Below are 26,873 nucleotides of genomic sequence, written 5' to 3'. Positions count from 1 at the left end.
CTGACTGTTCTGGACACTGATGAGATGTTTGTGTTTTCAGGCAAATTGCATTTGTTCTTTTGTCAGTCCAATTACTGCTCAGCTATTTTTCTTCTTGCTTAGTGATGGAGCAAATAACAACCAATACAGATTACTTTAAACAGCAAATCAGGCTCATCACCGTGACTACACCCAGAAAACAGAAATTGAGAAATTTGAAGCACTCAAACTTCAGAAAGGAATGGATAGAAAAGTCCTATTTTTTTCTTGTAATGGATTCTATCTGCCCATTTGACCCACATTAAGTTGAGAAGTAAGTTCTAATTACTAAGCCTATATGGTTAATAATGGAAAGGTTGGACTTGAAAGCAGCCAACTCTTGGCATGTTTAATTTAAGACATTTAATTTAAAATGACTGGACACTGTTTGATATTTCCACAAGATACTGAGAAGTGTGTATTTTCTTACCGGTGTAGGATCAAGCTACAGATGGGAAAGATTTGGCATCAGTCACCCAGAATCCTAATTCGATGCCAGGCTTGAATGTGTTAACATTAACATTAACATGCACTGATTTAACCCTCTGATGTATTGCTGACTGTTCGGTTTTTGCACCGTGTGTGATTATTACATGTGTGTGGAGCACATGTGGACATCAGATTTGGACAATTATTAGTGCATGCCACTATTCTTCTGCATTAACTAATTATAGGCCTGCTAGAGCTATTTCTGAGTTGTGATTTAGACACAGGGAGATGAAACTGACAGTAATCCTTGCTGAAAGTCGAGGTTAAAAGCTGTTGTGATCCCCTCTTCAGAAACCCGATGAAATGTCAGTTCATTTGCACCTCAGTCCCTCATCGCTTCTTGCACTCTCGCTGCACTGTAAGCAATGTGCGTTAGTGTTTATGGTGTTTGAGCTGCAGTGTCTAATTCAAGACACGATGCACGCGACAAGTGGAACCCGTATCAATAATTCAGCGGACGGTGTGCTGATTTGTTGTGTTGTGGACACGGATACTTTAGCTAAATAATTGATCGTGTTTTGTGCTTGGACGAGTCCCCACTGCTATGGAATACAATGATAAAATGTACATGTTGGACATCAAATGACAATATAGTCAACATGGGATCTAACAGGGATTTAACAAAATTAACAAAAACATCTCTCATTGGTGAAAATTACATATTTAGGTACTAATTAAGCTATTTAAAATAATAGTTCAGTAGAAGCTGTGACCTGAGTCTTCTCTTGTTTTTTTTGTCGACGATAATCGGTAAATCATATAAACTGTTAGCATCCAAAGCATCAAAGATATTCTAATTTATTTATAATTGAAATTAAACCTTAAAATTATCATAAGTGATGATAATCAAAGCATAGCATGGTCCTTCCAATCAGAAAAAACAGTTTTGCGGACAAGGGTATGAAACTCATGAAGCTAGAGGAGCACTTGGCACCCAGCATTCATGATTCAGTTTGCAGAAAACTCCTCTCCTCTACTCTGTGGGGAGCCTCGCCCCTTCTGATGCCTCACCTCTTCTTGACTGAAGACACGTACACGTACACCTAGCCCTGAAAGGTCAACACAATCTTCTGTTGATGTCACAATGCCATTTGCAATAGCAACAAAAGCCCCTAAAAGCAATGATTTTAAATAATAAAATAAAACAGACGCAGTACCAAGATTATCATCTTTATCAAAACCACATAGACATGTTGATACAACGTCTTTTTCAGGACATCTTTGCACAGACCACACTGTTGGTCTGCTAAAGGTGCAGACTGTGATGCCACATGACGTGTTTTTTAAGTCTAGTATTTACATCCCCAGGAGCTCTGTATAAGGGCTCATTCTAGTGAAAATGGGGTAATTGTTAATGTCATTTCTACGTAAAATGTAAACTCATAGTAGATATAATTTTTCAGGTCTACTGTTTCTAGGCTCTGTGCATAACTGTAGTGCCTTTCAGCTTCTTTGTGAAAGTGATTTGAGAGCATGTGAAGCTCTCAAAGTGTTCTGTCTTCCACGTTGTTTTTTTCGAGAGCTCTCACAGAACGAAAGCACTGCAGTGGCCATCCATCGGTGATGACGTCATCAGTTCGTCTTAAAGGCACAGATGGCTATATGCAGGGATGACCTGAATAAGTCATCGCTTCAACGTGTCTACGCACATTGGGTAATGTCATTTTCGTATGTCCCCATGGCGTACAAAGAAGTCCAGGTTTGACCGCATATTGACGTCCAAGGGGGTCATAGTTAAAATGCAAAATAGCGGACATGTCATGCAAAAGTCCAGAATTGTTCTGGACCAATGGAAGCAAAATAGACATGATCTGCACGTCCGTAAGACGTCTAATGTTTAGTGGGCATCATTACATAATTTTTTTACAATAGTATTAAAATAGGATTATGGCCAAACTGGTTGCTAGCTGGTTTGCTGGAAATGTTTTCATGCAGTGGCCTGGAATGATAAGGATGGGGCAAGTGGGGGGTGGGGGGCTGGAAAGGACGCTCTCAGCAGCATCATCATATTTGACACGGACAAATGCAGCACACTGATGACACAGCTCATTTTCTCAGCGATGTGGGATCCATCTCCCATCACTGTGTTTCAGGCAAAATGGCCGGCGTGCTCTTTGGAGTCTGTCAATACTGAGCGCCTGACAGCTAATTATTAGGGGAATGTATGATTAACCTTCTTCATCCAGCGGATCAGTGAAGGGGGTGGGACATTGTGACTGTTAGGACTGTCTGCATGGGAGGATGGGGAATTCTCCTGTGCATGCAGCATTTTATTATGTATCATTAATACATTTATTTGAATACATTAGATTTTTTAAAATTACTAACAAAATAACGTGCTAATTTGACAACACTCAAAATCAAACAGACAGTTTCATATTTATAGTCAGGAACTGCTTCACTCCCAGTGGCTCATCTGATGAGTCAACTGATAGACAACATTGTACATGGTCACGTTACACGGCTGCAGTTGGCCCATAAATGTCCTTACATTGCATGTCGGTTGTCCCATCTGTAATATAATATACAAGATTTTACAAAACCCACCTATCCATCTAATGGGTGCAAGGAGTCTGGAGTCGGTCCCAGCACAGCACATGTCAGTGTTACTGTGGCAGGAAAGCTCTGGTATCGCTGTATTGGTAAACGTAAGGCATACACACTCATTCACTATCCAGAATCAGCGTTGCAGGACGCTGGGCACAGGGCAGGGACTCACCCAGGGCGGGGCTCACACATACCCCATCCACTCACTCACGTATGCTGCAAACAAAGCCAGAGCTAAGCTCACAGTCTAGGAGGTGAAAGGCCACGTTGCTAACCGCTGTGGCAATGTGTGGTCCAAGACATAAAAAATTCTCCAAAATGCTACATATGGAATCAAATGACCAAATATTTGTCCACTAAAAGTTTAAGGACCCTTTGGAATTATCACAAATGCTTAAAATAATATGGTTTAATATAAATTTTAATAAATAGTCTTAACACTCAACACTGCAAGGCTACGGAGCAGGGGAAACGAAGCCTGTGATCATTTTGATTGAATGTGGTGGACTGAAACGAGACTTTATTGTACACGGGTAGGCAACACAGGGAATCGGAGAGTGGCGACGGCGCGTAAGGCAGCGTAAATGTTGAAACCAGTACAAGAGGGGATGAAGTGGGGGGGTCGGGAGAGTGGAGGCCTCCCGGCAGGAGCCAGGGGGCGGGACCCCCCTGCTATGCACGCACTTGACAGCCAGCAATTAGTGGAGATGAGGCCTCTTAGGTGACTGCTGGGCCCTTCTTCTACCTGGTGAGCCACGTTCGAGTAAACACACTCACACTTTTTACTCTTTTATTACACCATTAACCAATTCCGTTTCAATCACCCGAAACTGAACAGTCTTCTCATGTTATTTCAGAAATTTCTGAATTTCTAAGTAGAGGTTTACTTACAAATACAAATCAATAATGTGTTGAATAATGTATGAAAACTTACTGAAACATGCAGCACTAAGCTCAGTCAGCTTGACATCTACACTTCACAAAATTCTGCTATTTGCACAAAACTCTAATTCAACAAACCTTTGATTTCAGACCTCTGAGATTCTCAAAGAGTTTTTTTTGCTGGAGAACTGCTCCTCATGGGTTTCTACTTAAAGTCCTGAGGGCTGTAAATGAGGGCTGTTGTGTAAAGTATAGCAGTGCATACAACATTTCACGAAACGGTTTTCTCCAGTCATCTAGTAGGAATCCCAGAATATCAGTGAATATCATTAAATAAATACAGCATGAAATATATATTTAATAGTATATACAATGCTATAGTGTGTATATATATATATTATATATTATTAAATATAATATACATAATGCTACTTAATATATATTTAATATTGCAATGTTACAACCCTCTTTTGTAATGAGTTAAATCTTTGTAATGAGTTCAACAGGAACACAATGTATTTTATTGCTGTGTCAGTGTTGTGTTAATTATTGTTAATTAGTGATTGCAATAGACGTCTTAAATTAGATGTTTAAAAATAGCCAAATTCATCTAATAATTGACACATTGACATTTTTATAGGACGTTTGCAGTGATGTGTGTGACGAGACTCGTATAAGACATTTTGAAACGTGCATATAACAAGGTTGCACTTAGATTGTGCCTCCTCCTCTGCTTCTATTAATAACGTGTCAGTATCCTGGTATCCTGCCACCTGGGTTTTCAGGACGTCCTTCTGTAACCCTTTAGTCCACTTTACAGAGTTAAATGAGTCTTGCACAGTTTATCAGAATCACAGTCACTTGTTTGTCAGCGCAACTCCACAGAGGCACCACCATACCATCCTGTTTAAATTGACAGTGCTCTGAAATGCAGCGCTGTTTGGTCTTCTGATTCAGGTGTTGCTGGGTGTCCTGTTGGTCCAGATGGCCCTGGCTATGTATTCCAAAAAAGAGCACCGAGGTCAGGAAGGTCAGAGAAGGTGACTAACTCACAAAACCCGTTTATTTACCCATTCGGCTTAACACACCAGTACCACACTTAAGGACATTTCACCTTCCCTGTAAAGACACAGAGAGGCAACATTCAAGATGTTATCAGCACATCCTAATGAGCAGATGCAATCTACAGGCCTGACAGTGTTGTAAGAAGCTCTTTCTCTTGGGAACGGGATCGGGCTGGACAAATGCCACTCTCATAAGCGCAGTCCATCATACTTAGCCTGTCGCTTAGCAACAGAGTCGTGGATGGTAGACTGTAGGTGTGTTAGCATGAGTGTGTGGGAGATGTGCTGGGAGAGCCAAGAGCGAGAGAGTGAGATTGGCCTTAGAAACACCATAGTAGATCCATATACTATTAATGTGTCCATGGTTTTTGAATGCGTTGTGCAAAATATATAACGAAAAGATAAATCAATATGTGTGTGCCACATATGTCCACACTATCTTGAATGAGTGAAGTGTATGTATGTAGTGTGTAAGTATGTGTGTGTGTGTGCGTGCGTGTGTGTGTGTGCGTGCGTGCATGTGTGTGTGTGTGTGTGTGTGGGGGGGGATTTAGGTTTCAGAAAACAAATTAAAAAAATAAATACATACTAATCAAATGACTCCAAAGAGCACTTCCTACTAGCCTCTGATTGGTCCCTGGAGGACCATGCCCATTTATTTAGACAAATGAGTGCTATAAAGAGCACTTAGTCAGTATTGATTTATGATGGCTATTAACTAGGAAGAAGAAGAAGAAAATGGCAGGGTAAACCTGAGCCGGGTACTCAGCCGTGCCGATGGAGGGTTTAAGTCTTGGGATTAGTTGTGTGGATTTTCTTCCTGCTGTGCTGAAAGAACTCTCTTAAGATTTCTTTTAGAGCAAAGTTGATGTGCTTGTGTGCAGTCTGACATTTGACCCTGCTGTTAAATAGCTGTTTGCTGATTATGATTAATAAGCGCGCCATAGAAAGATATATTGTTTTATTTAAATAGCTGACCATCTCAATTCATTTTTCACACTCATGTTAAACCACACAAGGAATGGTAGAGGTCAAAGCACTTTGCTCTCATCAACATAACCTTTAGGGCAATAATTTCGAACTGGCACTGCTCGATTGTGCTTAGTGTGGGGCTTGTTTTCTAGTGCAAAGGATTTATATAAAGTGATAAAACTAGAAATAATCTTTAATTGAATTGAAAAGGGAGGAGCTGCTTCCTTATTCTGGATGATTTAATCCCACATCCATCAATACATTACATTTACAAACATCATTTAAGATTGTGGTTTTAATTTTTTTGCTTTTTATTTATGAGCAAATCCTGATCAAAGGTTTTAGTGAACAAGCCCCATGCCTTCCATTTTACGCTGCACTCAGCATCATTTCGAAAGTAGTGTGCATAGTCATTGGAATGGCCATTTGCCCTTAAACCTACAATGTTGTTGTTGTTATTATTATTATTATTATTATTATTATTAATAGAGACTGTCAATTAATAGGGAATGAAGCACCGGACATGCCAGCAGGCTGACATCGCAGCCTGAACGCCCTTTTGAAGCTGATTCAACCCTCAGTTCATTCTATGTGAAAGACATTGCCACTCTTTCTCATAATCCACTCTGACACTACTTGCCCCCCCCCCCCTCCTTTTTTTTGTTCTTTCTTTAACTCAGAGGGTTCGACAGCTCTGTGCAGCCGGGGCATCCCAGGCCTGGTGCAGCTGGGTGCTCGGGGGCATTGCACTGACTCACTCTACTCTTCACCCGTGGCGTCAGAGGCAAGACTGAGCTCCCTTCTGACACTGCCACACTGCCACGCCATTTTAGGTCAGGAGGCAGGAGGACACCCAACGTGTTTTTATCTTTATTATTTCCCCGTTAATCTGATCTGCTGAACTGTGAGGGCTTTATGAGGAAACCTTGGTGAGGGTGTCCAGTGATTGAGCACACACTAATCTCCTAATGTGATGAACTAAGGCTCATAAGGCAGCCATGCCTCCAGCGTCCCTCAGAGCCCAGTTTACACTTGACATAACATGCGGTCTAATGCTCAAACCGCCGTCCAGCTTTTCCGATGAACAATCACATTGGCTCTGCTCCCTGGTATCTTGCATAATTACAGAGAAACTGTGCATTGCAGTCCGGTCAAATCGCTTTTTATAACCCTTGTTTATTTAGACATGCTTTTGGGTTGCCCTTTTTCCTGGCTCTATGCCTTTACTGCGCTTCTTGTTTGTTTCCTGATTTTGTCACGTCCAATTCATATCCTGGATTTGAGTTCATGTCTCGCCTTCTCACAGTCTCGGTTGTTGCTCATCTGTTTCACCTGTTCCTTGTTCCCCTGAGTTTCATTGTCTGTCTAAATCATGTTTTTGCCTCCCGTGTTTGCTCTCGTCGCTGGATGTTGTCTGGATTATTTGCTGTGCCTGTTCATCTCCGGTGTCTGTTTTTTTTCTCCTGCCTCTGTTTATAAAGCTCAACAGTTGTCTTCTGTGTCCCGACTCCAAGTGTCACACTACTGTTTGCCTTAACAGGGATGTCCTCAAGTGGGGAGCAGCATGAATAAAATGCGCAACCAAACACCCAGCAGCTTATGGAAGATTTACATTTGCAGTGTTTTTGTTCACCGTGTATCATTGTGTCCTTATCTATCTGGTTCTTATGGGGGAGACAAATGTAAATACATTTTTTAGAAAAGCTTAAATTCCTTACAAATATTTATTTCACTCAAATATTTTTAATTATCTGGTCAATATTCTGGAAATGAAACCGAAAAAACTAAAACACATTCTGTAATATTTGTCCTCATTGACATAATTTAATTTCATTGTATTTAAAAAAAATTAAGGAGTTGCAGATATTTGAAACATGTTTACCTCTCACGATAATTTCAATGAAATTCAAAATTATTATCATAACCCAGACATTTAAAGTATTTGGTGCAATAGTCTGAATAGTGTTCACAGAATTGTGGAAGTTGGTTTTATCAAGTGAGACTAGTTTTCTGTATCCCGTGCCATCACATGACAGGTTTTCAAACTGCTTGTATGGCTTTCGACCTCTAGTAATGTGGATAAAGTAACTTTTGTTATCAAATTGTCCTGTGCATCACATAGAAAATCTGTATTAGCTATTGCTGAGATTAGCTCTGCTTCTAGATGCAGAACACTTACAACAACAACAAAAAAAGGACTGATACCACTGTGGTTTTCTTCTTCTAATGGCTGCTCTCATTAGGGATCGCCACAGTGGACACAACAGGTCTGCTTATCATGGCAAAAGTTTGTTGGAACAATTATTGCTTGAAATCCCAAATGCTTCAAATTGTGTCATAATGCCCACAAAACGGTCTAATGTGTATTTAACTGCTGGGATTATACCATACATAAGTACCACACACCTTTACATGTACATTTACGGCATTTATCCGAGGCCCTTATCCAGAGCGAGTAGTTACAGGGACAGCCCCCCCCCCCCCGGAGAAATTTAGGGCTAAGTGTCTTGCTCAGGGACAATGGTAGTAAATGGGATTTGAACCTGGGTCTTCTGGTTCATAGGCGAGTGAGTTACCCACTAGGCTACTACACACCTCCTCTCAAAAGAAATATCAAATTTCCACCGAGCCACCAACAATGGAGATTCTGGAGAGATAGTAAAAGCACAACCATATCATGAATATTTGTTATATTTAATAAACTATTATTGCAAACAAATAATAAAGCAAACATCCAGACAAATAATAATGTCTGTCACCCATTTACTCTTTCCCATTAATATATAGTGGGGTCTGTAATTTTTATCATTGGTACACTTCAACTGTGAATGACAGAATGTAAAAATAAATTCAGGAAATCGCATTGTATGATTTCTAAATAATTTATTTGCATAATGTTGCGTAAAATAAGTATTTAGCACCTACAAACAAGCAAGAATTCTGTCCCTAACATGCAAATAAATTCTTTAAAAATCGTCTCAGCGAAGAGGAAATATTTATCCACTCCGCCATTTTTTGGGGGAAATGTTCCTGACACCCAGATGATAATGTTTAATAAACTAATGAAGTTCTTATGAAAAATAAGGGACTATGTCTTATGTCTGTGGCAGGTACAGAGGGAGACAGACATGACTGGACTACTCGGTCTAAATTATTGTTCTTCTGTTTAAAAGTGAAAATTTGAAGTAATTTCAGTGCAAATTGATTATTCATTTATGTTCATTTCCACATTTACATTTACATTTATGGCATTTGGCAGACGCCCTTATCCAGAGCGACTTACAACCATATGTCTGTGCTTCAATGTAAACTTATTCCTAAATAAAACACACAGTAGTTTAATGTTCTTTAATTTCATTAGTACGAAATTGTGCTTTTTTCCTTGGTGGGATAGGAACTGCTGTTCTCACCAGGTTCTTATGACACTCGTGACAGCCCCACCGTTCCTAACAGAGCAGCGCCATACTGTTCGAAATCTGTAAATCCATACATCCGTCCCAGATGGAAAACACGGCGTCAGCAAAAGATACAGGTAATAAAAATCTGTTTGCCAGCGTTGCAGAGTAATCTCAGGTCTGTTCAGGCAGTGCATCCCCCTGTGGAGGATGTCTGTCTTTACTGTACTCATTTCATTTGGACTTTATCCGCTCAGCTGATTTATGATGCGGCCGGCGGTAAAGAGGGATGAGGGCTCTCCGGTGACGGCCTGACGGATAGCTGTGGAGGGTGCTTGATATTTTATTTTTAATGGCAATGGTGTCCTGTTTCTGACAGGAAGTGCTTGACTACTGTAAACACAGAGACAGTCTTGGGGGGCATTTGGAAACTCGTAAATGAGTGGACACTTGATAGCGCGGAGGAAGTTAAACTTTACCAGACATTTGGATTGGCAGGCATCTTGATCTCTGCGATTACTGACATTACTGACCCTCTACTCTCTGGAGATTTCGTTGTGTAGCCGGTTGCATTTAGAATTTCTATGAAAATATAAATTGCAGCATGAGGCAATAGAATTTGGAGCCTTTACTCATCATTGTTTACTCCTGAAATATCTGCTAGTGAATTGTCTAGTTGAGATAACCAAAAAAGCTTTACTGTACCATACAGATGGGAAAGTTTTGGGCTATCTTTATTTGACTTAACATTTCTGCCAACATTTTAGCTTTGTTCACGTTCTAATTTTCTCACCTTCAAACCAGACTTTTTAAAGTAGATATTTTCTATTACTAGGCTGTTTTGTGTTGTTGTGTGCCATCTACATCTTTTGGCCTTGTTTTTATTGAATTCAATAGGAACTGAATAAAATTCCATTTGTGTGTTCATCTTTACGCATGACGTAAAAACAAAAGAGAAAACAAGCAACTGTTTTTGTGTCACCATACTGAGCCAATGGTAACAAGAGCTTATATTTTTCATGTTTACTTTCAGGGCCAGTACATTTTTACCTTAATGTGACTAAAGAAGTTTCTATACTTCTGCTTGAGGCTTGCTTATTTTTTTCCACGTTTCTGCATAAGCTGCCTGCATTTTCTTATGAAAGCCTTATCTGTAAATGGCAAGGTTCCCATGCCAAGCATGAAATCTCCATGTGTTGATTCTCAGATTAAAATCAGCAATTATTCATGAGGTCGCCCTTGGTGAATTAATTGAGTGAGGATCTTTTTTTTGGGAGGAAATGTTTTTTGCCAAACTGAAAATTCATTTGAAGTCTGCGCTTTCATTCAAGGTCATCGATCAGCACAGGTCAGACAGCAGGGAGCCAATTGACCTTTGAGAATTCTGGTCTCTGCCTCTGACTCTCTCCCCACCCACCCCCAACAATGTTTACTGAGAAGGTCAGAGGCGTTTAACAGTATCTGTCTGAGATTTGAAGGAGGAATTTATGTTTGTTTATTGCATGCTATGTAGCAAGTTGGGCGGGACCTATTGACTGGACTCCAACTGTCATCATGGAGAAAGCTAGACTGTGTAGGGGCCTGGAAGGTTGATGATCTTAATAGAATAATTTAGTGACAACCTAATCTGGCATAGCAAAACTGACAATTGAAGTGAATAACATTGATTATCTGTCATAGGGTGGCATCTGTCATAGGGTGAGATATATGAGGCAGCAAGTGAATGGTTGGTATACATGTGCTGAGACAAACGTAGACGTTTGTGTGCTGACAGGGCTAGATGACTGGAACAGAACATTTCCCAAATGGTGCTTCTGGTATGCAGGAACAAGTACTGACCAAAAGAGGTTTAAGTAAGGACAACCGGCGATCAGGTCATGGGCACCAAGGGTCACTGATGCAGGTGGGAAGGCTAGCCTATTTGGTCTGGTCAGCTACTGCAGCACAAATTGTTGAAAAACGTGAGGGTGATGAACAGAGCTTGCATTATTTCCTGTTGTCTACTGTCAAAAGTGCCTAATGGATCAGGGAATGTTGGAGCTCCTCAGCCTCCAAGATCTCCTGTCATTTGTTTGATATTTGATACATAGAGACACCACCCGACAGCTTACTAATGTCTTGGTCATATACCATGCAGCTCAGCATGGTTGTGGTGACAGGAGCAGAAATCAAGCTGAGGTGCTTTTAATTATGTGGCTGATGCATTTTAGCTTGATTTCTCAATTCAGCCTTAAGGCTCTCCACTGGAGTCCCTCAGGGCTCAGTACTTGGCCCTCTCCTCTTTTCTCTTTAAACCAAATCTCTTGGTGAGGTCATGTCTTCCCATGGGTTATCCTATCACTGCTATGCAGATGACACCCAATTCTTCGTTTCTTTTTTGCCATCAGATGTAAACATGTCAACCGAAATCTCTGACATCTCGTCCTGGATGACAGCACATTATATGAAACTCATCCTGAGCAAAACTGGACGGCTTTTCATCCCTGTTGATTCCCCTCCCACAATAGGACCTTAAAATCTCCCTTGACCACTCTACACAACTCTCTTCTACTCTTCTCACATTTCCAACATCTCTCGTTAATGTTGATTCCTTCTCTACAACATTAGGAGGATTCCTTTATTTGTATGAACTCAGGCTACTCAGATACTTGTCCAATCTCTGGTCATCTCCAAACTGGATGACTGTAACTCACGTCTGTCTGATCTTCCTGTTTGCGCTACTCGACCTCTTCAGCTGATCCAGAACACTGCAGCACAACTTGTTTTCAACCTTCCCAAATTCTCCCACATGTTTGTCTACAAAGCCAAGGAGGGTTCAGCAGCACCCTCCTACATCAGATCTCTCATCACTCCTCACTCTGCACCTTGATCTCTCCATTCCTCCAGCACTGCTCGACTGTTGCCACCATCTCTCAAAGTACTAGGAAAGCCTTTATCTAGACTCTTCTCTGTGGAATGAATTTTCACTAGATGTACGAACAGCTGGGTCATTAAAGATCTTCAAATTCAAACTGTTTAGAAAGTATTTGAACTAAAAAAGCTCTTACAGACACTTTCTATATTCAATATTAAAAATAACGCTATCTTCAGATCGGGTCCTAGTGAACCAAATGATGGTAAATATCCATCAATGGTGAATATTTTCAGCACTTATGTAAGTTGCACTGGATAAGAGCATCTGCCAAATGCTGTAAATGTAAATGAAATGCTCTTTCCAATAAATGTAAGGTCTGACCACCTTCAATGTGAATGTTAATGACCAACAGCATGTGTTAGCCTAACATATTACAGGGGACATATTGTAACAAGTCCATTTTTAGCTAATTAATAAAATAAAATCTTTTATATGAAAATATTTTGTGTAAACTGGCAGTTTAGTTTCAGTGGAATAGAAAGCTCTTCAGGGGTTACGTGAGAATGGTGAAGGCCCAGCATATTTGAATGATCATCTGAAGGTTACGGCTGTCCCAGCAGCTGTCTGACATGTCACATGTTCGAGCTGTGGGGGATATCTTCACATTCTCCAGGCCATTCTGCTATTACTTTGTAATTCAGTGCTACCCTAAACAAACCAGACATTAAAATGGTCCCTGGTAAAATGGAAAAATCAATCACACACACCAGGGATTTGGTGCCCTTGACAAGCCCTGTTTTGCAATTTGAGAGGAATGGCGTCACCTTCAAGGTGGCTGAGTCAGGTTGGATCATTTTTAGAGGTTACAGCTAGCAGGACAACACATATAAAATGGAGTCTGTCACTCTGAAGACTACATTAGATCTTGGTCCTTTTGGTCCTGCTGCCAAATGTCCCTAGCATTTGAGTAGGAGGGAGTGGCAGTTTGACACAACACAACTCAAATGACTTAATTATTTTTTCATCAAGCTCCTGCATTTTGAGACTGTATCTGTATCCTGATAGTGCTTCACGATTTGACATGCATACAATATAATGTTGCCTGAGAACCCCTGAGAATTTATCTTTTCAGTGTCAGCTGATTACTCAACATGATATAACCAAAAGCAAAAAAACAATTTTACATTATTGCATTTAACAGATGCCCTTGTCTAGTGCGACACAATGTTATTGAGGTTTGAACCTGAGACTTTGTGGATTTTTGTTCATAGGCAAGTTTGTTTCCCACAAAGCCAAGAACCTCATGAACCCATTAATTTAGCATTATTCAAAGTTCTAAAGTGTCAGGGAAGTCGTACAAAATGTTGGTCATTTTCTAATTAAGAATTAAATTGTTATTGCATGATTGGTGCGGTAAAAAACAGTCATGAACCAGCAGGATTAGATCCACACACAGTAAAATGAACAGCATGTAGGGTGTGGGTTTAATCCACTTCACCAGGTGGTCTGTTTTCCTCTATAATCATGTCAAAATGTGTGCACGGATGCAGTCAGGTGACAGATAAATGAAACCGGGGAAATATACCAGTCGTGGATGGGACCATCACAGCTGCATTTTGCTGCTGATCTATTAAAAAGACTGCCGTTTTTTATTCTTACATACTATACATTGTGTCTCACGTGCAGTGAAAATGGAAGTGAAAGGATTGTCATTGTGAAACGCTGCAGCACAGCACACGGTGCACACGTCTTTTCATTTAAACCATTTAGCCTTGAGCTGAAAGGCACCCGGGGGACATTGTGCGGGGACAGTACTTTGCTCAAGGGGACCTCTGTGGCACCGTGGCGGTTTGGGGTTTGAACCTTCAACCTTCCGATTACGAGTCTGCTTACTTACCACCACTTCCCCTAAGCGTATATACCCCACTGCAGTATAAGTGTATAAAATCCTGTGATAATCATATGTTAACATCTAATGGTGTTTGGAACCAATTTAACACCCTAAATGCACTAGTGTAAATGGAGTAAATGCACACATGCCTTGTAACATGACAAGTGGAGATTTAACTGACCTAATTGTTGGTAGCTCGCTTTCCTCTCTTCTTTTTTAAGATCTTCTGTGCTTTCTATTTAGGTCTTCATTTTCTTAAAGGCACAATGCTTCACTGCTTCTTAATTAGGCCAATTACTTAGATGCTGTCATGAGGTACATTTGCAAATGTTAAACCTCTCTGGTGTCCAGTTTCCGTGGTGATTAAGGGGCAGTTAAGACTGACTGCTGCCAATAGGAATGTGCCTCCAAGGTTCTCGGGGGACCTTTAAGTCTTGTCTCCTTGAAAATTGTGTGATCGACAAATGTCTACACATTTGCCACTGAATGTGTTTCCCCATGCACGGTAATCATGCAAATCTTTTTAATATTCAGTATCAAGTATAAGAGCGAATGCACAGAAGTTCTGTACATACTGCAAAACTGTTCTTAAAATAGAATAATATATGGCATATATTGGAATATTTGGCAGCTGCAGGATTAGTGTGACGCATGTTAACAGTATTTTGAACTGCGTTATAATTTGGTGATGACTGGAGAGACTCAGTGTCAGTACTTGACCCACAGCAAGATGTTTAATTTCATCTCCATATTTTTATACTCAGTTTTTTTTTTCAGAACTGTGATGAGACATACTTTCTTGTGGCCCCCAAAAAAATGACCTTAATGTAACATGTAAACATTGCATGGCATGTTTCCGCAGTCCCAAAGTTTGAATTTCTGCAATCCTAGGAAGCTTTAGTAGGTATTATGGGGAGATATGGGGCATTGTGTTTGTTTCCTCTGCCCTCTTGACAGTACTTACCAGCAGAAGTACTATTTTGATTGAGGTCTGAGGGCCTGCCACTACACTAATACAACCCTAATATTAATGATGTCCTGACCTTCAACCATCACTATTCAACACATTGCCCATTATCAGAGAGCGCTGTGCAGTTAGTCAGTGACACATCATTATGTTTTCATTTCATTGTGTTCTTCCTATGCCACCCTGGATGTGACAGTAGTGTGTATCGTATCATACTACCATGCCACGGCTGAAACTGTTTTATGTTAGAGAACAAGAATGAAACAAAGAAACAAGAAAATGTTGTAACCCATTGTGTCCTGCGGATACGGACCCTGCTGGAGAGGATTTCAAATGACCACCTACTGACATTGTGATCTAATGCGATTCTGTCGACAGAAAGCACTGTGACGCTGATAAAAAGGTGAAGTGATTGTCATGGTGAAGCGCAGCACATGGTGCACATAACGAAATGTGTCCCCTGCTTTTAACCCATCACCTTGGTGAGCAGTGGGCAGCTATGAAAGGTGCCCGGGGAGCAGTGTGTGGGGACGGTGCTTTGCTCAGTCGCACCTCAGTGGCACCTTGGCAGATTGGGATTCGACATCCTTCTGATTTTGGGTATGTTTCCTTACTCGCAAGGTCACCACTGCTCCCGTGATGATATGTTACCTGTCATCCTGTCATCAGACAGGTGGCATGGGAGATGAATGCGGTGTGGCAAAATCTTATTTTCATTTGCTTCTTCTGCCTTCTCAGCCTTTATCTTCGGCTTTACTTCTTTGAAAAGAATGTGGCCAAGGCCTGGCAATGCCTGGCAAAGTTGTCTGGACATTCAGCATATGACTGTGCAAAGATCGATTTCAGCAAGGCTGGGAGATTTTTCTGGCCTCCCAACAAATCTGTTTTGAGGAAGGGTGGGTGAATGGGTTTTGAGTAATCATAATTTCTTTGCCATGTAACGATTTTAAACATAACACCAATGAAGCTTCTCTAATCGCCCTAAACAAACGTAATGTGTGATGAAGTCCTGAATTTCCCTGCACAGAGTGGCTGTTCGACTCGTTGTGGAATAACAATATAAATAGTCTGGCATTGCAAACATGCCTGGTAAATGGCGTGGGCACATTATGATTCCCCATACCTGGGTAATCCTGAAATCAAACCCTTGGCATTCTAATTGAGACCCTGGCCAGGAAGAGCAAGGGCGCTTTCTTAATTAAAAGTTTTGGACAAAGTGCTTTCTTCACCAGGATTTAGGTTTCGTGAGAATTGAGAGTGATATATTCACTGTTATATAATAGTGACAGATGCAGATATAACCTGGGCAGAGTAGACCTATGCCTCACCTATAGAAAATCTCCTTCTGCACTGACCCAGGGTAAGACTCTGGCTGATAATAATAGCAAATGGTGTTGAGGGAGGGGATGGGGGGGTGGGACAGACCGTGCTATGAGATTCACCATTTTCTCGTGTCTCTGGGTAGGGCTAAAAATAGCGGTGGCCTTGGAATAGAGTTTTCCCCAGTGATGCAAATGAAAGTTGGAGTAACAGCTGCACTAAAGCCAAGTTGTGTTAGATCAGGCTGGGTCCATTCATCAGAAAGGGCCTTTCTACCACGCTTGCCTAACACATTCTCCTGATATTGTACTCCAGCACTCACATTCATTTTTTACAAAAATTGCATAATGTATTATCATCACAGCATGCAATATTTCCTAATAGATCCTTACATACATGTACTTTAAGCATTATTTTATTTCATAAAGCATTATTTCTGCGAAAATGGAATGAGCAAAAGCAATATAATCTGATCAACAAAATTAGCAAGCTTTAATATTATTGCTTATATATTAATTAATTATTATATTTTATATTCTTTTTATATGATAAAATGTATATATGTATAATTATCAGTCACACCAGTAATAGACAATAGTACTAATATCCAGACATTTTTCATTTGAATCTACTGTGCATTTATCATGTTTATAAATGCTTTAAATTATTTTTTTAAAAATTATTATTATTTTCAGTTGAGTAGTGAACCATATATTCTGTTACGTAAATCGTGATCACAGGTCATGATGCAAGGTTAGTCCTGAGGTTGCTTCATTCATTTATGGAGCTGAGCACATTCATGCAGAAAGAAGAGTCATCCGTGCCCGTTCCTCCCCAGGGGAATGCAGTGTGTTTGGATTGGGAAGTGTGACAGATTTGCCCAGTGTCTATACAGAAATGTTGCTTTCCTGCCTTTGACATCACAGGTTTTAAAAATAGCAGGCGGAGTATCCCATGGCATGCCGCTCCACTCCTCCCGTCCTTCTCTCCCTGCCGCGTTTGGAGGTCCCAAATGAAGTAGAAATTGTTTCTTGTTTACATTGTCCGCTCGGATCTGTACAGCCATCACTTGGAGGATTCATGAATAATTCATGTGTTCCCCTCTGCTACCCAGACACACACACCCCACAACACTTTTCCCCCTCAATACATTTTGCCGTTTTCTCTCACGTTATGTCTGGGGCGCGGCGCTGGCCTCAGACTCCTCTCGCATTCCCCTCAGGGCTGCGGTTTGGAGGCTGGACTGTTTCTAATGCTTCACGCTGTAGTGTAGATGGAAATGAGTCAATTAAAGCTGACAGATAAATACGCAGTAAATTGGACAGCATCCAGACGGTGCTTTTTGCACAATGCTCTGGCTTCAAAAACACGGTGGAGGCTTCAAATAACGAATTTGTTTTCGTTTACTGAGCTCATGAATAATTCACAGATGCAGGTGTCCATCTGCTGTCTGTGGGAGAAGTCGGTAATTGACGGCTGTTGCAAGTATTCTCTTATTAGAATTGCTGGGATGGCACTTTCATTGCTACACTTTCATAGACTTAATCGGACTAAAAAAGTAGACATGAGAGTACTATGGGTGTAGAGTCTCAGGCCTGTTGAATAACATCCAGAGCATGCACAATTACCGAAATTCAATTAAAAGGATATTTAAAATAATATTAATCAAGTTCCTCACAGGGGCAGTGGTGGCCTAGCGGTTAAGGATGTGGCCCCGTAATCAGAAGGTTGCCGGTTCGCCAAGGTCCCACTGAGATCCCACTGAGCAAAGCACCGTGCTGAGCAAAGCACACTGCTTCCCGGGCGCTAGCATGGCTGCCCACTGCTCCCCAGAGAACACATTTCGTTGTGTGCACCATGTGCTGTGCTGAAGTGTTTCACAATCACTTCACTTCAGTTATCCTTGTGGGTATACAAAAACTTTTGTACTCCAGAATGCACACAATAAGCAGAGCAGAGGACTTTTATTTATTTGTTTGTTTGTTTGTTTATTTATTTATTTGTTTGTTTGTTTTCTGTTTTAGAATTTAAGGTTATTGGAGTTGAAATTTATACAATGCTATATTAATTCTATTATTATATGACTATATTCCAGAGCTATGAACGGCTCATAGCCAAGTTAGAAATTACAATAACGATATTCTAGACTTCTTCACCCTAAAGAACTCTAGAAACAGCTGATTTGATCAGGTTCCCAGTTGGTTTGTGTATTGCTGGTTGGGAGTGGCTGTGGGAGAACTGTCGGCCTCATGAGTTTCCAGTCTGAGATTTATGATCCAGTGAAGGCACAGCATATGTTACATGGGGACATACCAGGGGTTCTTTGAAGCAGGATATTCACTCTGAATGAAACCTAATCTGTTTGTGCATTGTGACCAGTGGCACACACACTACAGTATTTGCATCATGTGATCAGAGTAACGTGTGTAGGAGTACAAGGATGAAGTGTGACCCTCCTCAGACTGTTCTCAGCAAATGTATTGCAGATGATGGGTGTTGGTTTTGGTAGGTGGTGCAATGTATCATGTTACAGTTACACGAATAACTGTTGTGTTAAAATATCTGTGTCCTGTGGTTCCATGCATAAAACATCATTGCCAGTATCAGACCACAGTTAGTACTGACCTGGCATTTTGATTGGAATTCCAGGAGTGCCAGTGTCCTTCAATATCACCACTCTGACGCACCTCTTTAAATATCATTCTGCACTATTTACTGTTATAACAATAAGCATCTGCCTGGTGGCCATTGTTCAGTAACAGTACCTTTAGTACAATCATAGATGGCACCAAATATATAAACAATGAAATTTGCTCAGCAAACAAGCAAGATGACCTTCCTTTTAGAACAGAATAGTCACATTTTACCTGAGTATATAGTTTAAATACACAATTAAACTTTTTATATCTAACAATATTTATCTTTTTTTGTGACAGAAATGTTTCTGTATTAATTCGGTATTGTTGCTAAGCAGAAGCATTAATTCAGCTGTAGGATGCAAATCAGACAACAAACTTCACCTGGTCACCTGGTGGCTTCTGGACATTCAGTTTGGAAGAATTGCTGGTCGCTGATAGTAGGTTATCTGTGTTCTGCTTTCCTCAATGCAAATTAGTTCAAAGATGCCTTTTATTTGGAAATGATAAATTATTTAAGATTCTCTCCCCTGTGAGGAAAAAAATTTAGCACATTGTTCTTAATTTTGTGAGTTGTTCAAACCAGTTATGAAAAACGAGAACAACAGCAATAGTATAACTTCCACTATTGTAAGCCACACAATGCCAGATCAATGAAATGAAAATGCATGGTCTTTCAGAACTGCAATATCTGAAAATGCTATAGAATGTTCCGTTAGACACAGTCTTTTCATGAATCTTTCATGAAATGGTCTTTCGTTAATAGTTACAGATTGGCCAACATTAACGTTGCATGATCAATGCATGTATTCTGCCCCATGTGTTCAGTATTGCCCTTTGGAGTGATGTATGTAACATGTGATGTAACATTATGAAGTTCTGTTTGGCTGGGTAACTAAGTTTAAGTTAAAGTGACAGGGTAAAAGGCTGCTACTGCACCCGTTTAGCAAATATGTTCGGGCCTAAATAATTACTTTTGTTTGAACCTGTTCACATGGCAGTAATTTATGGTGGGCCGGGCAGAAGTGCACTGTGGATCGGATGGATCGGATTCAAGAGATTAAAATGGACAAGATTGAGTTTGGCATATTAGTTACCTTTGCCATTAGCCCTGCTGACTTGTGTTGCCTGTGTGAGAAGCCATGCATGTTGATGCTAACGCCAATGCTGCTGAATGCTGATGTAATGTACTTACGCTAACATGAATTAGAGGTCATTGCATCACTCCCCCCCCCCCCCCCCCCCCCCCCCCCCCCCCCTCTTCTTCTGGTGACCGACCGATGGTAGCTCATTGTCAAGCCCATGCATAACAGCTACAACTCTTCTGGGAAGGCTTTATGAAGAAAAGGAAAGAGTGCATTTATGGGAATCTTTGACCATTCCTCCGGAAGAGCATATGTGAGGTCATGCACTGATGTTGGACAAGAAGGTTTGCAGGTTTATTAATTCCAAATGTCTTCAGTCAGATTTCGGACAGTGCTCTATCAAATTTCTTAATGTCAAAGCTTCTTTTCTATGTCCAGAACTGGAAGGGGGCATCCCAAAACTGTTTGGAACATGAAATTGTTTTCTGAAGTTCGTAGTGTCAGGTGAGCGCTGACTGAACGCGGACAGTTATGTCCAGTTTTTGGAGCAAATCAAGGTGTCCACATGAGTAATCAGCACTAGCATCTGGTTGGATGGCGTCAATCGCCAAGTTCAACATTTTCTTGGTGTCAATATCTCGTGAAATCAGGTATGAGTGTAAAACCAGTGAAATGCCATTCAAATGCATCTGCCAATTGTAGCAAAAATGCATATGATGTTCAGAGGACGTTCCTACCCAGAATGGTGCTGTACTCAGATCAGGCAGCCACATTCACTAGCAGCAATACTTCTTGACTAGAATTGTTATTCTGCCGGCAGACAATTCACAAGCAACGTTATTTTGATATAATCGATTATGTTCTGTACTGCACCGATGCAGAATCAGCCATGTCTGCATCACGATGCATTGATTATGAGAATAATAATAAACTCTCCCAGTATTTTGGCACAACGCACTCAGGCAAGTAATGATCTCTTGGCATCTACCAAACCCAGACTCGTCCACCGTCAAATGGCGTGTTATGTCAGTGAAATCTAAAATAATCTAAATCCAGTAGTTACAACAACATTTTAGCTGTAGTAACAACAACATTTAACATTTGTAACACACATTAATATATAGTAAATATGGCGACGGTAGTGGACAGGTTGGATATGTCTTTTCTTTCCAAACCTCAGAGTTATAAAACCTTCAGTTCTGTGATTTGACACTGTTGGTGTTTTGTGACAACTGGATGCCTTAAGATACCAGGAACCATGGTAATATACACCGTGCAGCACTGTACAGTGGCTCCACCTTGTCTGCCTCCTTGATCTGTATGACTTCATACTAATATGAACCTGCAGTATTTGACTAAAACCGTACATGTTTTTACAAATGCAAAATGGTAGTGATGTGTGTTGTAAGTGAGAGTTGCGGCATTTGCTTAGCCGCCCACCTGACAGTAAAATTCTGGTGCATCGGCAGATGTAACCCCGGTGTATCAACAATGGATTCCAGAGTGTGTGAATCATACCTCTCTCCTGTGAACGGGCTGCGCAAACACACACAGCCCGGAGGAGGCGTCAGGAAGTTGGAGTGATATTTGTGAGTTTGACACCTTCTCTCCCTCTTCCTTACCCAGCCCCAGTCTCATCACAGACTCCAACTGCTCACCTGGAGTGTTGCTCACAGATATGCAGATAAGACAAAAAAAATACAAGTGCAGTGCTGTTTGTGTTTTTCCACAGTTCGGATCCTCACTTAGACTACAATATGGTGTTATCTTTGTGCTACAACAAATGTCACAAGATATTTAGACCATCAGCTCTTCAGCCACGTTAAATGAGTGTGTATTTTGTAATTGTTGGGTGTGTGCATCCCTACAAAACCAATATGTACCTTGATACATGTGGTGCAACATGATTTTTGTTTCAATAAGAATCAATATTTCAATTCAAGTCAATATGCTTTATTCTTACACAATGAAAGACCAAGTTTTGGGTGATAGAAATATTGGATAGTTGAGTCTTTTTTCCTGCCATATCTTTATGCGGGGTGGGGTTACTACTCACTCTTGTCTTGTTGTTGAGGTTAGTCATGCTAGCATTGTACTAATTGTATCTGTGTTGTTCCCCCAGAAGCTGTCAGCATTTACTTTGTTGACTCTTGCGACAGTCTTGTGGGTGAGAATGAGTGAAAGAGAGCTGTAATCGTGTAAACTTGGTTCTTTTTTGGTGTACATCGACTTGTAATTTATATTGGTTATTGGTTAGTTGATTTCTATTTATAGATTTATTGGGAAATCACACTTGTTTCCCCCTTCTCCCCATACAGTAATTGTGTTGATATCAAAAACAATTGAAAGAAGACATTAGGCATGCAGTAGACATTATTTTTTTATGTGTTCTCTTTTTGAATGACTGAGTTTAATCTACAAGTTTGTCTAAGATGCTGTCAGAGTACTATGAATGACAGCATTTCAGGCATTTCTGAAACTGGCAGAACATTACACGATATCAGGATGTTTTTTTTTGTTGGTTCGATGAGCTCTCCTGATGTGTTGTGCTGCTCTCTGTATTGCAGGAGGTCCAGAAAGTGAACAACCCTGCGAACAGTCAGACAGATGGGGCAGCCAAGAACAGTGACGAGAAGGACGAGGCCCCCGCCAGCGAGGTGGGGTGGATGACCTCGGTCAAAGACTGGGCAGGGGTCATGATATCTGCGCAGACACTGACCGGCAGAGTACTGGTGAGTGATTACACAACGCTTTTTGCTGTAGATCAATTAAAGAAAATTGAACGGCACACCTTCTGAATGCATATGGACTATGGTTGAAATTTAGTGGCTTGTGGCATGTTTACCAATGTCACAATGTGTATTTCCTCCGGCTTATTATTGAACAAATTCATCTACAAGGAAAGGTCTTTGTGCTAGTTAGTTGTAGCTGAGAGAGGAGGAAAGAAACAGAGGCGTATCTTTTTAAAAAAATTTACTTATCTTCTGCACATATTCTTAAGGATCTGTTTTAACTTTGCTAAAACTGGTAGAAATTAGACTCCATGGGCCACGTATAAACCTCTTCTCCAAGCTACAGCTGCCTATCAAGCCTACATCTTGTATTTGTTTAATCCAGAAGACGTGATGCCAGTGGACAACCCTTCCAGGGTATTGGTGAAATGCAGTGTAATTTCCCTCAAGGTCACCGAGAAACTAGCTATCCATTGAGTAGCTATTTGCTGGTTGGAGAGTGTTTGCAGGGTCTGAGCTGTAGTTTGGAGCTGTCACTGAGGGGATTTTGTACACTTTATATAAGGTGAGCTGCAAATATTTAGGTCCGGGGTCATGATGGCGCAGTGATCAGACTTCCAGTAACAGCTTGGGTGCTGTCTGTTGCATCTTCTGGCTTCCACCAGACTGCCATTGTCCAAAGACATGGAAGTTAGTTGAATTGATCATGTTATGTTGGTCCAGATCTACTAGGGCTGCATGATTATGGCCAAAACGATGGTCACGATTATTTTTCATCAACATTGTTATCATGATTATTAATCATGATTTTTCATTGTGTTAGGGAAAACACATTTTTATTGCACTTTCTATTTTAAACAAACAGTAAGTTAAAATATGTAAAAAACAGCCTGACAAAATGTTCTGGCTAAAGAGATGACTTAAGGCAGGTCACTATAAAAATACTTCATTTTTTTATATTTATTATGAATGATGAATATCCATTTACCTGCTTATTGGGAAAACATAACTGTAGACAGGACAGGTTCCTAAACAGAGGCATTTTGTTCAGATTTGTCAAAAACTATAGACAATGAGCTAACTATGCAATATATAGAGGTGTCAGAACAGAAGCTGTGCCTCTCCTATGGGGTGGGGGTGGGAAGACAGATACTCTGGTCTGTAATATGAATAATGTTATTTGTCGAGCACAACCTACAAGATGATAAAACAAAATCTGTGAACCAACCGAGGCCCGGTCCACATTTACACTAGACGGGAGCTCAGCGGGAGTCACATGATAAGACGTCACAGGTATATTGGGATATTGGGAACTGGCATGGGAACCAGAGCAATGGAAAAGTGGTACTAGTGTACTATGTTGTTACTTACTGCTTCATTATCACAATTTGTCACAATTTGAGGTTGCCGCCCATACAGTGTTTGCTCTTGTTCGCCCCCCCATGGTGGTTGCCTGACTACTGAGAAAGTGCTTTAAGTGAAGTGAAATTCTGCTATATACGTGTTAGACAGAACGTAGTGAAATTACAGAAACTGGTGCTACATGTAACATTTAAATAAGGTTACATACTGACGTGTGCGACACAAACAGGGGACAGTGCAAGAATAACATTTAAAAAAACGCGTAGACAACAATGAGACTGACAGCGCTAAACTAGTGAAATTAATAATAAATGTGCAAAGTAAAATAGTGCAAATAGTGCAAATGTTTGATTTGGTATGCAGCAGAGCCCGCAATTCAGATGTTAATATCGGCATCATCATCTTACTTTAATCATGGCCACCAAAATCATGATCGTGACTGAAATTCAATTCATTGTGCAGCCCTAAGATCTACCCTTTGCAGACTGGTGCCCTGTAGTTGTTCTTGTCTTCTGTTCGAAGATTGCTGTGATCCCAACTTCTCACAACCCTGAGTTCTCACAAATTCTACTTATTCATTGAGTGACCATTAAATGAAGTTCTACTCTTTGTTTATCACTAAACTAAAGACACCAAATCCCTTCGTGATAAAACACTATGCAGCCCTGTTAAGAATGCTGATCCAGCTGTGGTAATTATTATTTCTTTCTTTAAATGCGGCACACTAACATGAATCTACACCGACTGTCTATTATAAGCATTGCAGTGTTGTCAAAGCAACTCCATTGGCTCCCTTCACCGCAATATCAGATGGCCGTTTTGGTGAGTTATGGCAACAGATAGCATCGTGGCACAGTTTGTGACTGGCTTTTAGGTCCAAGTTTGCCCAATGGACCAACATGCCCTCATGACTCACAGCTTGACTGCCATGATGCAGTGACCCATTGTCCTCATTATGTTTCCTGCTGGGATTTGATAAGAGTTTGTTTTTATGTAGTGAGATTGGCGGTGATGGGTCCTTTTTTTAACCCTTTGTGTACAGCCAGGCCTGTAGGCTTATCGTTCCTCCATGCCCTGTCCTTTAAAACACTGCAATTTGGTTTAAGGGCACTGGACCATCTATCTAGCTGCTGGTGGAACATAATTGAATTGCGTGTGTGTGTGTGTTGGGGGTGTATTGTGCCTGTGCTATCAATGTGCCTAAAGCATTATCCCCAAATGTATCTCCAGCTGGAGTGCTTTATCACCACCATAAATCTCCCAATCCGGTCTGGAGCTTCACCACTCTGTTCACGTTAGACTGGAAAACATATGGAAAATAGGAGCTTTATAATATTTTCATTCTATTTATGCTTGGTAAATTTTGTTAGGAAATTTACAGAGTAATGTAAATGCAAAAGAACTGTCACTCCCGGTAAAAGCTCCAGTTAAACCAGTGCTCTGTTCTGTCAGAACCAGCCCCTTTCCGTTCTGTTAGAGCAAAGCCTTTCCTTCGAGAGTTTAACTAGTCCTGTCTATTGGTGGGGATTATAATGCTCCCAACCCCCCCTTGTTTTCCCGGTCCTGCCTTGATTGGCAGGGCTTCTGAAAAGCTGGCAGCAGATGTGAAGAACGTTACAGTGCGTGCATGTGTGTGTTGGAATGTACTGTGCTATGTATGTATCCCATAGTCTGTATTGTATGTGTGTTTTCAAGTGTGCACACGTGGGCAGATGGAGGGACTTATGCCCTTTATCAGGGGTTCTTCTGAATTGCTCTGAGTATCTGCATACACTGAGCCCAGGCCTGTTGCCACGGAAACTGCCGTTTACCTAAGAGATGTCATCTGATGAGCAGAGCTGGCAGTGTGTTTGGATCTTGGGTGAAAATGAAAGCCCTCCTCTCCCTCCCTCTATCTGCTTTTTTCTTCCTTCCTCTCTCTTTATACCCTGCGCTTTAGCAGCCACGTGCGAGTGATGGAGCATGAGAGAATGACAGGCATTCTGCCTGCCGCTGGCATCTAATACTGAGATGTAGAAACACACACAAAAATGATCAGTCAATGATCACATTGACTGTTTTATATATGTACATATTCATATATATTTATACAAGTGTAAGTGACATTGTCTTGATAGAGCACGTCATTTCTCATCTCAAAAGGAATGAACTAATCGTGTTCCCCGTGCTCTTAGGTTTATTTTTTGCCACAAGCAGATTAACAAGGAGAATAACCTATGAATGCATGTTTAAATGGCATGTTTTTTATCTAGTTATTTACATTGTTTATTGGAAGAAATGTGATAGGTTCACATTTTAAATGCACAGCATTGCATCTCAAAGCATAGGACAATGTTAGTAATGTTAGTATAATAAATAATAATGTTAGTAGAGTGTACAATAAATAAGTAATACATTTAATTACATGTAAAATTTAAAATACCCACATTTAATAAGTAATCATTTCTTTTAGGGGCAGAAGCAGCATGCCATTTTTTCCATTTAATGGTATTCCATCCAAATCCCCAATATCACAGCTCACCAAGACTATGCCTCCATGTTCTGCGGCAACATTGATCTGTGTTTGCAGAACATTTTCTATCCTGTTACACAAATCATGTGAAATATGCCCCTTAGAAATGCTGTTCAGCCATATAAATGAGAGTGTGATTTAGCAGCC

The 26,873-nt window shown here is 40.7% G+C and overlaps 1 protein-coding gene across 33 annotated transcripts in view; it reads left to right on the top strand.

Moving 5' to 3' along the window:
• Positions 1-26,873, top strand: part of kcnma1a (potassium large conductance calcium-activated channel, subfamily M, alpha member 1a) — a 139,405-nt gene that overhangs the window by 11,038 nt on the left and 101,494 nt on the right. For all 33 annotated transcript variants that reach the window (XM_028988349.1, XM_028988384.1, XM_028988364.1 and 30 more), the window contains exon 2: positions 22,688-22,852. In XM_028988349.1, the coding sequence (XP_028844182.1) occupies positions 22,688-22,852 (165 nt within the window). The remainder of the gene's footprint in view (positions 1-22,687; positions 22,853-26,873) is intronic.

Source organism: Denticeps clupeoides, chromosome 8 (assembly GCF_900700375.1).
Source record: "Denticeps clupeoides chromosome 8, fDenClu1.1, whole genome shotgun sequence".
NCBI classification, from domain to species: Eukaryota; Metazoa; Chordata; class Actinopteri; order Clupeiformes; family Denticipitidae; genus Denticeps; species Denticeps clupeoides.
This window is presented reverse-complemented; position numbering and strand designations above follow the sequence as displayed.